The sequence below is a fragment of the Erythrolamprus reginae genome, chromosome 5 (genome assembly GCF_031021105.1).
Source record: "Erythrolamprus reginae isolate rEryReg1 chromosome 5, rEryReg1.hap1, whole genome shotgun sequence".
NCBI lineage: Eukaryota > Metazoa > Chordata > Lepidosauria > Squamata > Dipsadidae > Erythrolamprus > Erythrolamprus reginae.
The window spans coordinates 61601419-61616746 of record NC_091954.1 but is presented as its reverse complement, the minus strand read 5'-3'; the positions used below and the strand labels follow the sequence as shown (position 1 = coordinate 61616746).

Here is a 15328-nt window from a genome sequence, read left to right as displayed (position 1 = left end):
ATAAGAATAGCATTTCTAAAAGTCAGGTTTTTAATGTACTCAAGTTGGCTTTGATCAAATCAACACAGGTATGATTTAATACATACAGATATATTAGAAGCAAAAATAAATACTGACCTTAGAATTTCAAGACAATTATACCATGATTGATAACAAACTATTCCTCCAATGTGTAGATTTCTAGTTTCAGAATTCTTAGGAATAGTTGATCACATTGGTTTAAAAGTCTGAGAGTTGGTCAATAGTGTCTAGTTTGCGAAGGGTTGTTATTATTGTTACTATTTTCAACCTGATTCTCAGCAAGAGACAGACAGTTCAAATTTGTGTAACAGTGCATTTGTTAGAAAAAGCAGTAGTTATTTTAAAAAGCTTTGCGACAATCAAGGGACAAGGACAAGACAACACAGGCCAAATTAGGATTAATACAGTCATTGTAAGAACTACTGAAACCCTTCTTTATTGTCAACAAAATCTTGAAAGACTGCCAGAATTTCCTTTAGTCCATTCTCGTACTATACAGAATCAAAGTAGGGTTATTTTCTGTCTCTTTTTCATGCATTCACCTTTCACAAAACTGAGATGTTATTTACTGTTTTTTTATCTGCTAATGGTTCCCGCATTCCTTTCTCAATATTACTCTCGCTTCTTGTACAGCAATCTCTCCTAGCAATCAGTTATTTCTGTCTTCTCTACATCATCTGTTCCAAACAAAAATTAATATCTTCAAGGAGGCTTTCCAAAGTACAGTGGTCCATGGCAGGTCCAAAGCACCTGCTATGCATGCCAAACAAGGCTAATACACAAATGCAGGATCTTACCACCCCATTGTGAAAAAAATGTACAATTTAATTATTCATATGAAACCACAAATCCAGGATTTTTCAAAAATATCCATAAAAGCTTTACAGCAGCTTTTTGAATCATTTTATTACTAAGAAGCGTGATTTAGAATAGAAAAAAGAAAAGAGAAGAACAGAGTTGGAAAGGACCTTGGAGATCTAGATCTTCTAGTCCAGCCCTCTGGCCAGGCAGAAAACCTTATACCAGTGATGGCGAAACTTTTTTGGCTCAGGTGCTAAAAGGGTGCACACGCAATAGCGCACACATCAATCCCCACACCCATAATGCAATGCCATCCTCGCGTGCATGAGCACAACCCCCATACTGCACCCTCTCATGCATGCACACAGTCCTCACTGAAGCCTCTGGACTTCCAGTAGGCTCATTAGGCTGTTTTTCACCATTCCCAGGGTTCAGAAAAGCCTCCTGAAGCCTTGGACAAGCAAAAAATGCCCCAATGGGTCAACTGGAAGTTCACTTCCAGTTGGGCTGTTTTCATCATCCCCAGGTTTGGAGGCTTTCTTGAACCCTGGGAACAGTGAGAATATATCAGTGGAGCTGATATAGGGCAATGCCTAGTGTGTGCCTGTGACACACATGCCATAGGTTTGCCATCCCTGCCCTATACCATTTCAGACAAATGGTTGTCCAATATCTTATTTTAAAAGGAGCTTTAACATGCAGGTCAGAGAGTTCCTGAAATCTGGGCCTCTATTATTATTCTTATGCAGTTAATCCAAAAAGACATGATCAAACATTTATTCCCCTCCACAAATATCATACATTCTCAATGCATCTTTTCAAGCTCTTAAGAGTTTTGTCTTTGATGCATTATAACTTGACAAGACTTAGAAAAGATTAATGTTTCTCTGGTTCTAGCAGTCAATCCAACAAATAAAATTTTGGACAGAAACATCAAAAAGTACATTACTTCCCTAATACGGTATCCCTTCAACCATTAGTATAAATTAAATATCATTAATTCCTGCGCTCAGTTATATTCTGAATTTTACATTCTGTAGGCCAAAGATATATTTATGAACGCATCATACATTTTATTCCACCATTGAAAGCATTTATATCTATGGAACACCTTCTTTCTAAAAAGGCAGAGTGTGTACAAGCTAGTATGATTTAAATGAGAAGAATATATACAATGTTACCTGCCTCCAAGATTTGATTCCTAACAGTCCAATCCAGCAATTTCTTTCTCAAAAAAGCAAGGTCTTCTAGGACCACTTCCTACATAATACTGCATGGTGTGATAGCAGACTCTGCAAATCAATTTCAAACTTTCCTTTGGATAATATCCAGTAATATTCTGGATAATATCCAGTAATATTCTGGATATCCATGGGATATCTATTTCCAGCAGCTTCAGCTGAAACAAAGTATTATTTATTAAAAGTCAAAGCCTTTATTGTCATTGTATATCATGTATACAAAGAAATTGGTTTAGCCTTTACTGGTGCAGTTCATGCAAGACAATGTGAATAATATATACTCCTTATACAAGTAGTTAGGAAAAAAACTAGTCATACATTTCCATATGTGCAACATATTCTGTGCAACATGTATATTACTCAGGTGTAAGATCTTATATTAGGATATACACCAGTGATGGCGAACCTTTTTCTCTTTGGGTGCCGAAATAGCGTGCGTACATACTATCATGCATGCACAAGTGCCCACATCCATAATTTAATGCCTGGAGAGGGCCAAACAGTTTACCCTACCCCCCACGCTGAGGTCCTCTGGAGGCTGGAAACAGTCTGATACCCAACTTCTGGTGTGCCCAGTAGGCTTGTGTTTCGCCCTCCTCAGCCTCCAAATGCTTCCCTGGAGCGGGAGGGGGGGGGTTAAAAACGCCCTCCCCATCCCCCAGTGGCTCTCTGGAAGCCAAAAACTCCCTGCCAAAGCCAAAGATCAGCTGGCTGGCACACACATGCTGAGCTAGGGCAACGGCTCGCGTGCCAGCAGGTATAGCTCTGTGTGCTACCTGTGGTACCCATGCCATAGGTTTGCCATCATTGGTATATGTTGTACATATTACACACTACACTGGCACCAGTGAAATTTGGGGTGCTATACTGTGTTTAGGAGTCTGATAGCCCATGGGTAGAAGCTGTTTTTAAACCTATTTGTCTAGCTGGCTCTATTTTGGTGTCTTCTGCCTGATGGTAAAAGTAAAAAGAGATACTGGCCAGGGTGTGAATCATCTCTAAGTATGTTCCTTATTCTCCTGGAACATGAGACGTGGTGATGCCATCCAGTGGTATTAGGGAGCAACCAATGGTTTCTTGTGCTGAGTTGATCATTCTCTGTAGTGCCTTCTTTTCCGCAGCTGTTAAATCATAATATCATATAGTATATGAGGGCACTTTCTATCATGGACTGATAGAAAGAAGTCATCGGCCATTGTTCCACCTGATTTTTCTGCAGGACTCTAATGAAATGAAGTCTCTGTTGAGCCTTACTAACCACCAGAGACATGTTGTTTTTCCAGGTGAAGTCTTGACTAATGAGCACTCCCAAAAAATTAAAAGAGGAAAGCCTCTCCACACAGTCTCCCCCCCCCCTCCACCCAATATACAGTGGGGCAGCTTCCTCTCTTTGCTTCCAGAAATCTAGCACCATCTCCTTTGTCTTGCTAGTGTTTAGATGTAGGTCGTTTTTTGAACACCATGTGGATAGCTTATGCGCTTCTTTCCTGTATGCTGATTCATCCCCTCTAGTTGTAAGACCCAGCACCATTGTGTCATCTGCAATCTTTATTATGATGTTGGATGGATCAGAGGATATGCAATTGTGTATATATAGTGAATACAGGTAGGGACTGAGCACACAGCCCTGAGGGGGAGCCTGTGCAGAGCTTCAGGGTGGAAAATGTAAAGCATCCAGCCCCTAATGTTTGTGGACAATCCATCCAGTCACAAGTGCGGGAATGGAAATTCAGGTCAGTCAGCTTTTCAATGAGAATGCCTGGTAAGATGGTATTAGACATCAGTGCAGTGGGTTTATAGTCATTCAGGCTGTTTATGACTACTTTCTTCAGAACGGGAGTGATTGTGGCTGCTTTCAAGCATGATGGGATCTAGCTGATTGCAGGGAAATGTTAATTAACTGTCAAAATTTTGACAGTTTTCCTGAGTGGCACTATCCTTTTCCTAAGGAGGATATACTTTGGGAACAATAGCAGAGAGGTGGTCATATCAAGAAGAGGCAGGGGGATTGCTCTATATACCTGTTTAAAGTTTGAATACACATGGTGTAAAGTGTTCTTACTTCTGCATAAGCCTAGGGAGAACAGACTTGGTTTGGTTAAAATCAATTAAAAATTAGTATCTGAAGCATCCACTTACATCAAATCAAAGAAATACTAAGCTGAGTATTACTTCAAGATGATTTGGTATGGATTGTTCCACAGCTTGGAAGAAATTAAGAGTTTTATGTTTAGCATAAAGAAAGTTTAATTTAAAATAGCTCCCTTGATGATTGTATGAATTGAAGAAAAATAGAAAACAGAGGGAAACTCCTAGTCATTATTAATAAATATTTCTCTGTATAAAGACTCTAAAACAGTGGTTGCCCGTGCCACACTGGGGGACAATTTGACTTTTAATGGGGGCAATTGGAACCTTGTTTAAATCAAGCTATTGGTCTTTTAGGCTTGTTCCATATGAGTAGGAGTCGTCACAACAAGTTACTTTTGAATAAAAAATATTTTAGAGATGCTTAGGTGGGGCATGGCCAAAAAAGGATTGAGAACCACTGCTCTGAAACCTTTCGGAATTTACATTCCAGAACTTTCACTACCTCCCTCAGTCCCAGTTTGTTACATACCTAGAAAAACATTTCTAATCAATTATTATGAAGCAGGAGAGCTGATTGTAAATATATAAAACAATATCAGGTCAAAGTTATTGACCCTTCCACAGAGGGAACCAATGTCAGAGGGAGATATTGTTAAACTCATTTCACAAATAAAATCTGTCCCAGACCTTAATTTCCCTGATTTGTCTACCCACAGCTGTCTCTTTCTTAATCCCACAGCTGTGACCTTACCTGTGACTGGCTTCCAGGAAAGGCAAGCCAAGGCTGAGCCATTGCCACTGGGCTCACAGCTAGCCTGCATCTCGCCCCTCCCTTTTCACAAGATGCCTGTAGCTGCTGCTTCTTATTGTGACAATTACTGACTTCCAACTCCACCCCGCTTCTTGAACATACCACCATCATCGCTGCCCTGTTCTATGCACTGGCTGCACACACACACACACACACACACACACACCCTTGCCTGCTGCCACTGCACCAGAGTAACTTCCTTGGGCAAGTCCAAGTGGAGCAGTGGAGCAGCATAGCAGGCGATGCATAAAACAGGATGGTGGCACTGCAGTTTAGAAGTGGAGCAGAGCCAAGGTCAGTAATTTCCATTGCAAGAAGGCTACAGCTGCCATGTCTTTTTTTTTGGATGCAGCTGGATTACAGCTGCACGAAAAAAAAGATGTGCTATAGGGAAGGGGGGGAAGCAAAATATGGGCTGATAGGGAGTGGATGGTAGGTTGATGGCTCTGCCCTGGCTTGCCCTCCCTGGCAGTCAGCCATGGGAGAAAATTAAGGTCATGGTCACCACAGGGTGAAGAAAGAGGCAGTTGTGGAAGAGGAAGCAGGAAGATTAAGGGCCAGGACCTCTGAAGGAGGAAAAATGGGGAAACATATCAAGAATAGAATAGAATAGAATAGAACGTGGAGGTCTTCTACTCCAACCGCCTGCTCAGGCAGGAAACTCTACACCATTTCAGACAAATGGTTATCAAACATCTTCTTAAAAACTTCCAGTGTTGAAGCATTCACAGCTTTTGGAGGCCAGCTGTTCTACGGCTTAATTGTTCTAACTGTCAGGAAATTTCTCTTTAGTTCTAAGTTGCTTCTCTCCTTGATTATTTTCCACCAATTGCTTCTTGTTCTACCCTCAGGTGGCTGTGAATCAATTGAAATGATAACTTAAAACATATTTTTGAATTTATAATTGCAAAAGATTTGAATATTTATTAAAATAAAATGCGAATAAAAGCCAGCATAACGGAAGTTATTGGGAAGTAAGTGTATTATGTATATAGCCAGTAAGTAATTTTATTTTTATTTATTATATTTGTAAAGCTTGCCTACTCCAAAACTATGTTGTGTGAAAAATAATGGGGGGAAATGTCAGAAAACAATAGTTCAAAACTGAACAATCCAGAATTGACTTCATACATATACAATAATCCAAAGAACCCTGCACTCATCCAAGCCCAAGGCCTAGGAGTAAAGTCAGATCTTCAAGGTTCACATGAAAGAAGAGCAAAATAGAAATTGTTCAAATCACCAAGGAAAGCTATTTCAGATGATCAGTTCTAACATAGAGAAGGCACACTTCTGGGAATCCATCCGATGATACTTGTTAATTGTTAGGACTAAGCATGCCAACTGTGACGTTTTAGGTCAAGCATGTAAAGGGTTAGGGTGGCAGAACTATGATTGAACAACAAATTATTATACTATATAGGATTTTATGTGTAAGGTTGAGAGTAAAGCACCAGAATAGAATCAACAGATTATATTGCTTCTTTAGGCATCATAGCCAGTTGGGTGAATTTGGGCCAATTGTCTCTCCACCAATCTACTTCAGAAGCTTGTTGTTCTATAGAAACTAGGAGGGGTAAGGAATATTAGGTATATTTTCTGTGAGATATTTATAAAAATAATAAAGTTGGGATAAATGTAGAAAACTGTAAGCTTACATTTTGTACTTTAGAGTGTTTTATCACTTTTTTATTGCTTTAAAAAGTAGCAGTGCTCACATTCACCATAAATTTTCTATTTCAGGAATCTGAAAGCAACTTAATATTTCGCATATTTTTCATACCTGCCTTATGCATTGTTCAGTGACTTTCATTGAAGATACACCCTCTCAATTGTTGAAGGGCATGTTGTTCCAACAAAGATTATTTAATTAAGATTATGAAGTCATTTTGCCAAGAAACTTAATGAGATTTGGCTATGTGATGACAACACTCTCTGTAAACAAAATGTTCTACATACTAGACAGAGTAAGAGAAATGGGAACACATCCATTTTCCCCTTTCACGCATAGCCAGGGCAGTTATTCTTTTGAAAAGCACTGCAGAGACATTTTAATGCAGCTCCAGTTATCTGCATTTATGTGATTATTAGATGGAGAGGAAAGTGAATAGAGATACTCTTGAGATGTACATTCCTATTAATATCCAGTACTTATTTTCATTCATAATGTTCTTTGAATTATTCTCACATAACCCAAATTCCAAAGTGAAAGAATTTCTCCCAAGGTTTTTCTAACTATATCATCTAACTAATAATAATAAACATTTCACAAGTGCCCTTTGCTTCTAATCTTATAATATCAAACTGCTGAAAAAACATTTGCAATTTATCTAGCAAAATTTATCTGTCTATTAATTTTAAGTGATTATTTAATATCCTAAATAAGAGTTCCTTGTTATCTATCAGGTAATCAAGCTGATAGATCTAGCCATCACAATTAGGGATATAAAGCAAAATTTAGTTCAATAGGTTTCTGTTTCCAAATATAACAAAGCATATAGTTGGATTACCTGGAATTGATGCATTTATCATTTACAATAATCTTTTATATATATATAGTATATATGTCACGTACGTATTGGTATATATATCCGACAGAAAAAACATATACATATATGTGTATACACACACACACACACACAATATATATATATTGTATATATATTTATATTGTTTTAAGTTATATATATTTAAACAAATCTAGTCTTTCTTCTACAATCTAGACTACATTCTCTTGGCACCATGTATAGGCCATATTGAATGAAATTTCCAGAAGTCATAGATCAACACTTCTATAGAAAAGATGAGCCTACAGGATTGGGTCAAATAATGACTATAGAGTAATAAATAAAGTAGAAAAATCTAATTCAGTTATTCTTCTAAATTTGGAGATAAAAAAATTAGACCTATTTCTTCCTTCCTTCCTTCCTTCCTCCCTCCCTCTTTCTTCTTTCTTTCTTTCTTTCTTTCTTTCTATAATTTGAAGTTACAAAACTATTTTTAAATACATGTTTTGTGTATGGAAAGTTGTTAGCTGGGGTTAATATATATATTTATTCTTATTCTTCTCTCTCTCTCTCTTTTTACTTTTCTTTAATATTTCACCAATATTCAGAATCTTTGGCCATCTCAATCTCCGTTCTGAATGGCAACTAGTAAAAGTGGATTATAAATCTATCTTTAGCAGAAGATGTACCAAAGATGATTTCCAGTCATGGCATTTACACAACCAGGTAGGAATACATGAACCACTGTGTGTTTCTGTCTCACAGATGAATTATTATTCCTAGCTGTAGGTATTGTTATACATTAATGAATGTAAATTAAAGGAGAATCTATGAGAATATGAGAAACAATGCAAACCTGAATATGATACTATAAAAGTAACTATGGTCATTCACACAATGTCAGACAAATAATCGCTTTAGTTATCTGAGTGGACTGATATGGTCAGAAAAACAAAGGTATGAGTGACAAAATTTCAGAAGTAGCCACATAAATGAAATGGAACTACAGGAAAAAAGCAAAATAATGGGGGAGAGGCGTACTTTATGCATTCGGCTTATAACCAAACTATAGCCAAATGTAGAACTGATCTTGAGGAAGGAAAGAATGAGATATTAAGGGGAGACTTGCAAGAAATATTACTTAAAAGAATGGAACTGGGATAAAGAAATGCAATATAATCCTGCTGTTTCTCATTGTGAGCTACATTTAAGGACTGACAATAGGGAAAATTTCATCAAAAAATAAAGAGAGTGCTTTCCTATTATCCTTGTTCATTTGTTTGTTTATTTTATTTTGTCAAGTATATATTGGTAGTATACATAGATATAACATTGTTTATATACATGAGATGGGTACTAATAAGAGGGAAACATTAGGGCAGGGATGGTAGGCACACTGGTGCACTTGTGCACACCCCTTTCTGACCTCTTAGGAATCAGGTGAGGTCAACAGTGGATAGTCTAAGTGTAAGGTTTTGGGGGTTTGGTGACGAAATTAGTTTCACCAGGTATTGAGTTCCAGTCATTAAATACTCAGTTGCTGAAGTTGTATTTTCTATAGTCAGGTTTGGAGTGGTTTACTTTGAGTTTGCATCTGTTGTGTGCTCATGTATTGTTGTGGTTGAAGCTGACAGGAAGGTCTCTATAGCAGATGATGATTTTATGAGCTATGCTTAGGTTGTGTGGAAGGCGACATAGTTCTAAGCTGTCTAAGCCTAGGATTTCAAGTCTGGTTGTGTAAGATATTTGTTGCGAATAGAGGAGTGGAGGGCTCGTCTACTAAAGTATCTCTGGACACTTTCTAATGTATTTATGTCCAAAGTACAGTGTGGGTTCTAGACATTTGAGCTGCATTCAAGGATTGGTCTGGCGAATGTTTTGTATGCTCTAGTTAGTAGTGTGATATTATTAGAGAAGAAGCTATGTAAGATTAGGTTAACAACTCTCGAAGCCTTTTTGGCAATGCTGTTGCAGTGGACTTTGGCATTTAGATCATTTGATATGAGTATTCCAAGGTCTTTTACAGAGTGAGGGTCATCTGCAAGGTCTTGTCTATTCAGCTTGTATTTTGTATTCTGATTCTTTTTGCCAATGTATAGGACTGAGCAATGGTTGGTTGAGATTTGAAGTTGCCAGATGTTTGACCATTCTGACACTGTCAAGGTCTTTTTGGAGGACAGCAGTGTTATCAGTGATGTTGAAGAGTTTTACATCATCGGCAAAGAGAAAACAGTTTCTGTAATAAGATTGCAAAGGTCATTTATATAGAGTATGTTGGTCCTAGTACACTGCCTTGCGGTACACCACTGTTAACAGGAACAAGATTAGATACGGCGCTTCCTATTTTGACCACTTATATTTCATTATACTTTCAATTCCCACATAATTGTACTTGGTTCTTTATTTCTGTAATAATAATAGTGTAAGGACTTTCATAGTAAGAAACTCTAGTATGGAAAGTTAAGCATCTGTGCACCTTGTATAATTAACTTGTACACAAGAGTACATATTATTCCAACTCAGTATTCTTCTGCATTGAAGGGCGAACCTTGTGTCATGGGAGAAAGGAAGATCTATAAGAAACGTAAAACAGGGGCATGGTGCACATTATCTAGAGATTACTCAAGAACAGTGGTTTCAGAACCATGCATCTGTGCTGAGTGGGACTTTGAATGGTAAGATTTATCAATTAAACATATTTATATGCCACCACAACCCAAAGAGTCTCAGCAGCTTAAATAGAATGAATATAAGCTAAAATAAAAATAAAATATCCAGTAGGAATAACACAATTATGAACTTATTTAAAATGTGTAGCAATAAATGTATATAAGTTAAATAAAACTAAATATTGTAATATTCATATTAGAAGGAAACTTTCTGAAACAATTCAATCTTTAAAAGCATCTAAAGAACCAAGAAATACAGTCTGATCTCACCAACAGGGCTATTTTGCAATGTTTACTCTGCCAGAGAGAAGCACCCCATTTAACCTCAGACCCTCATCAAAGAATTAGGACTTACAGCAATTTCTCCATGAGAAATCAAATTTGTTTGGCCAACTATTAATGGAGTAGATAATCCTGGAGGTACCCAGGCACCAAGACATAAACAATTTATAGGTCAAGACCAGCACCTTAAAAATTAGATCCAGAAACCAATTTACATCCAATGCAGGGTCTGCAAAATTGTGCTTTCAGTGCTGGAAGCCCCAAAGGATAGGAACTACTGCATTTTGGATCAATTGTACTTTCCAAATATTCTTTAAGGGCAGCACCAAATAAAACAATTACAGTAGTCTGACTAGACAGGAATTAAGACTTTAATCAGCTTCTATATTATAAACTTTTCTTGGAATCCTTTTATTCTAAGAAATAAGTAAGTGCAGCTTGATATCAAACTATACTTGCATTGCTCAGCCTGACTCTTAGCACAAAAATACTATGCAGCAATATTGTAGATAACCCTGTTCCAATTGAGTTTGAACTGTGATTTATTCTCCTTCCAATTGGACTTTGCAAATAAGTCAGTGAATTGTTTTCTTTGGTGTATTGTATCAGAAGGTTGTCCATTAGTATTTATTTCTGTTTTCATAGGAATGCTTTCACAGACTTTTCCCCAGTCTGGATACATTCTACCATTAATTGGCAAAATAAGTTACATTTTATACTTGAAAAGAAATCTTAATTACTCCCTTCTTCCTCTCAAAAGTCTGCAAAGTAGTATCTTCTCAAGATCCACTTCTCTCTTGAGGAGTGTGATGGAGGAGAAATAACTTCTAAATGATGATACAATTATATAACATCCGAAAATAAACCAGATTTTATTTTCAAGCTTCACCAAAAAAAAATAGAATCATGAAATCTTTCTACACTTCTTGCTTCAAGTTTTCATTTTCCCTTTAGTACTTTATTTAACCTTGTCAGGGAAGCTTTTTCCAATAAGTTGAAGCAGCAGCTGGACTCAGTAATTTTTAACATACAAACCCCAGGGCTTTCAAGTGCGAAGGTGGGCAGTATGTGAGTTTTTAATATACATTTACCAAAAGTTAATGAACAAGTCTGCAGCCTTTAGGGCCTTCAGTTATGCTGTCGTTAATATTATTTAATATTAATGCAGCTCTTCTGTTCTTTGAGACAACATGTGACCCACTCATGAACAATTTTAATTACTAAGTTACTACAAGGCATACTTAAAATATGCAAGGGTGACCTACTGAGAATGATTACATTTGAACATCAAAAAAAAACCCAAAGCATTAAAAGCAGTCCAGAAATTTAACAATTATTTAAGTACAATGTCTATCATCATGTGAGATAATCCATGATCCTTTGTTATTTTCTTGCCATCAGTGAAAGAGCTGTTATGAAAAACTGATCTGATTTACCCAATACTTTGTGTAATTAGATAATGCATCAATATTGTTGTACTTCATGAAGTGGTTGTGGATTACCCTTTTATACAATAGATCCAATCACTATTTCAGTGAATATTTTTTAGATAGTAATGTATTCATTTATTTAGGTCTCAGAGTTCACTGTCATAAAATTACAACATAATAATCACCATTATGCCATCCATTACTGATGAGTAAATGACAAAATGGCACAAACAGAAAAAAATTACAATTTCAATCAAAAAAGACCAGAAAGTGGGTTTAAAAACACCACTTCTTTGGGTGATTAAAAACATATAGTTCGTATAAATTTCAGACAGACCTTATACATGGATACAGCAGATTCTCTGAAAAGTGGCAACTAAGTTCATAGATCCAATTACACCCCCCATCTCTCTCTCTCTCTCTCTCTCTCTCACACACACACACACACACACACACACACACACACCACAGGAGGGGGAGAGAGGGGGGAGACAGCAAATTTACTTTCATGCTTTGATGAAAAAAATTGTATTTCTGCTATCATTTCTTATTAAATTTGATGTAAAAATTGCTTTTAAAATTCCTTTGAAAGAGTAAGTCATTATTTGGGGTGCTGTATGATGCAGTTATAGCCATATAGAGCATCTATTACTGCATTTATAATGTCTTTTCTTTGAGAACCTTTTCTCTGAGACTCAATGTTGTTACTTGAAGTTCTCTCAATTGTCTCTCTCCACAAAAACAACCTAATGAGTCCAGTTTGGTGGGGAGAGAGAGATATCCAGAGTTATCCTATGAATTCTGTGAATGAGTAGGCTCATCCAATCTCGGATAAAAATAGAAAAAAAAATCCTATTCCCTACCCTGCTGTAAAGCATTGATGGCTTCTTCCTGGTAATAGTAAATATACCAAGATGTTATCAGGCTTGTGTGAGGCAGCTTGGATTCAGTGTGACAAAGAGCTTTGCACTCATAGCCATTTTATAACTCCTCCACTACTTACAAATGCTGGATTAAGGTTCTAGGTACCTGTGCAGATGTCCCAAGATCTGCAGGTGTAGAAACAAGCTGCAAAAGAGCTAGGCAAAGAGCATCCAGTTGTTGGTTTGCTGCTATATATGAGGCCTCACATTGCTTTGGAAATGCCTGTGCATTGATTGTTCACTGTCCTTGGTGAATTGTGTTGAAGATCTCCTTAGTTTTCAAAATGTCATGAAAAAGTGGAAAATATGTGTAGTTAACCCACTACTCCATCTTGAAGAAAATATTGCAAATAGTGTGTGTGTTTTTATGAAGGGCATGTCATTCTGTCCTATTTTGGCTGCTATTGAATCGCAGTAGATTCAGAAATAGACAAAGAGCATTGCAGGGTGAAAAAAGCCAAAGGCCCTACTTCATTAGTGAAGAGGCCATGAAGCCAAAAGAACCAAAAGAAGCAAAAGAATCAACCTATCCTAATTTATCCTAAAACATATACGTATGCTAGCTTATTAATCCTAACTTATTTCACGCAGCACCTTTTTAGAATTCTGTTTTCTATGACCTAATGCAGCTAAAACACATGCAGTTCTAAATGATGCTGTAATTCATGAGCCTGCCAACATCATAGATAACACTGCTGGTATATGATAGATGTTTACAGAAACTTGTGAGAAGCTAGGTAAAAGAATGTGTTTAATGGTGCCAGCCAGAACTCCCCATCTTTTCTCATGATCTCATATAATACTGTCCATTCCTGAGAACATGAACTTTCCCTGAACTTTCCAGGCCTACCCAGAAGTCTGTAATTGCAAAGCCTGAGCAAAACTCATACTAACAGCATAATGTGAACCAATAAATAAATATTCCACATGCGGTTTATGGCATATCTGGGCATGCCCATCCATATGACCTTTGACATTCACAAGGAATACTACAGGCTGCAGTTCTTGAAGCATCAGATTTTAGTTTAAATGTTATGAATGATTCTAGTTAGAAACACTAGACAGCAGCTAATTGGTTTCCTCTTAAAATATATTCCTGTTCTAACTATCTCCCTTAGCAGAATTTTTGATGGGATGGAATAAAATCTATAGACAAATGTAAATGAGGAAATAGGATGGAAGCATATTCCCTATTCCTTCTTTTCTTCACCTGTGCACTTTTTCTATACTTCTGGCTTAGACATATTATGTTTCCTCTTGAATTAAATATGGACCCAGGAACCTTGATACTACTCTCTGTTGAACTAACAAACTCATAGCCAATGTCAAGTATTTTCTTAATCCCACTTCACAAAGTTCTTGTGACAACAACAATCTTTATGTATTTCTCTTTTCTCTGTACAGTAGTAGGAAAATGAGATAAATGTATGTGTATTTTAAAAATTGTTTTATTAGTGACTATGGTTATGAAAGACACAGTAATAATCAGTGCATCCCAGCATTCTGGTTCAACCCATCCTCTAGGATGAAAGAATGCAGTCTTGGCCAGAGCTACTTGAACAGCACTGGGTAAGTAGAAAGTTCTTTTTGTATCTGCCTCTTTTCTGGTATTTAGTCTATCTTTTGCTGAAATCCGGTAAATAGGAAAAAAAAGGATGAGAATTAAATAGGTGCATTCAGATTCTAGTTGTGGGCTGCATTTTGACTTTAAGCATCATATTGGAGAATGCAGTCAAAAGAAAGACAAGGGAGCGATAAAGAACAAGAGCAAGATGCTAAATTTGTTTTACTTTAGATTACATTTCAATTTAATTTTAGTTACATTATTAACATGATTTATGCCATGTAATTAATATTCCTCCATTCTGTCACATTAAAATTACAATTCAAGGCGCCTTTTATAGAGCTACTAGAACCTGCATCTTAATTTCCTGGGGACTACATGCAACCTCAGGGGATGGAAATTGCACGATTTTGACAGAAATAATCCTAGAGAAATAAAGCTAAATTAAATACTCTCCAGATGGAAGCTAATGGCACAACATAAGATAATACAAGCAAAAATAAGAATGATCTGTTTGGAAACCATTTTTTACATCTGTTTATTTTAACAAATTAACATAAATATGTGAGGTACAATTCTTTTATTTAGAATTGTTTCAAAACCATTCCTTTCTTTATAAAAAGAACATATGCCAACTTCCTCTGTGTTCTGTTCAGAGAGCATAGAGGAGCAGATTCATACTGTGGCTCTACTGTTATGCTATTTCAGCTTTGTGCTAAATTTTCAATGGGCCATAAATCTTAAACACTTACTGCTTTACTGAATGCTTTACTGCAAATGAGCAGACTGGCGTTATTGCCCAATACTGATAGACCACTTATTAAATTTGCTGGCTGCTGATGGTTTTCACCATTCCACAGAGTATGTAAAACATTAACACCCATTATTCATATAGTGAGTAGATACGAACTTGTAACAGGAACCAGTTTCACATAGTTAGAACAGGGCTATCAATGGAACATAAAAGGAATTCCCAATGTTATGAATC

General features: G+C 36.8%; 1 protein-coding gene across 1 annotated transcript in view; it reads left to right on the top strand.

Annotated features, from left to right (window-relative positions):
* Nucleotides 1-15328, top strand: part of LOC139167804 (VPS10 domain-containing receptor SorCS3-like) — a 624967-nt gene that overhangs the window by 555748 nt on the left and 53891 nt on the right. Inside the window, exons 15-17 of the mRNA XM_070752751.1 lie at nucleotides 8081-8198; nucleotides 10014-10147; nucleotides 14232-14345. Of these exons, the coding sequence (XP_070608852.1) occupies nucleotides 8081-8198; nucleotides 10014-10147; nucleotides 14232-14345 (366 nt within the window). The remainder of the gene's footprint in view (nucleotides 1-8080; nucleotides 8199-10013; nucleotides 10148-14231; nucleotides 14346-15328) is intronic.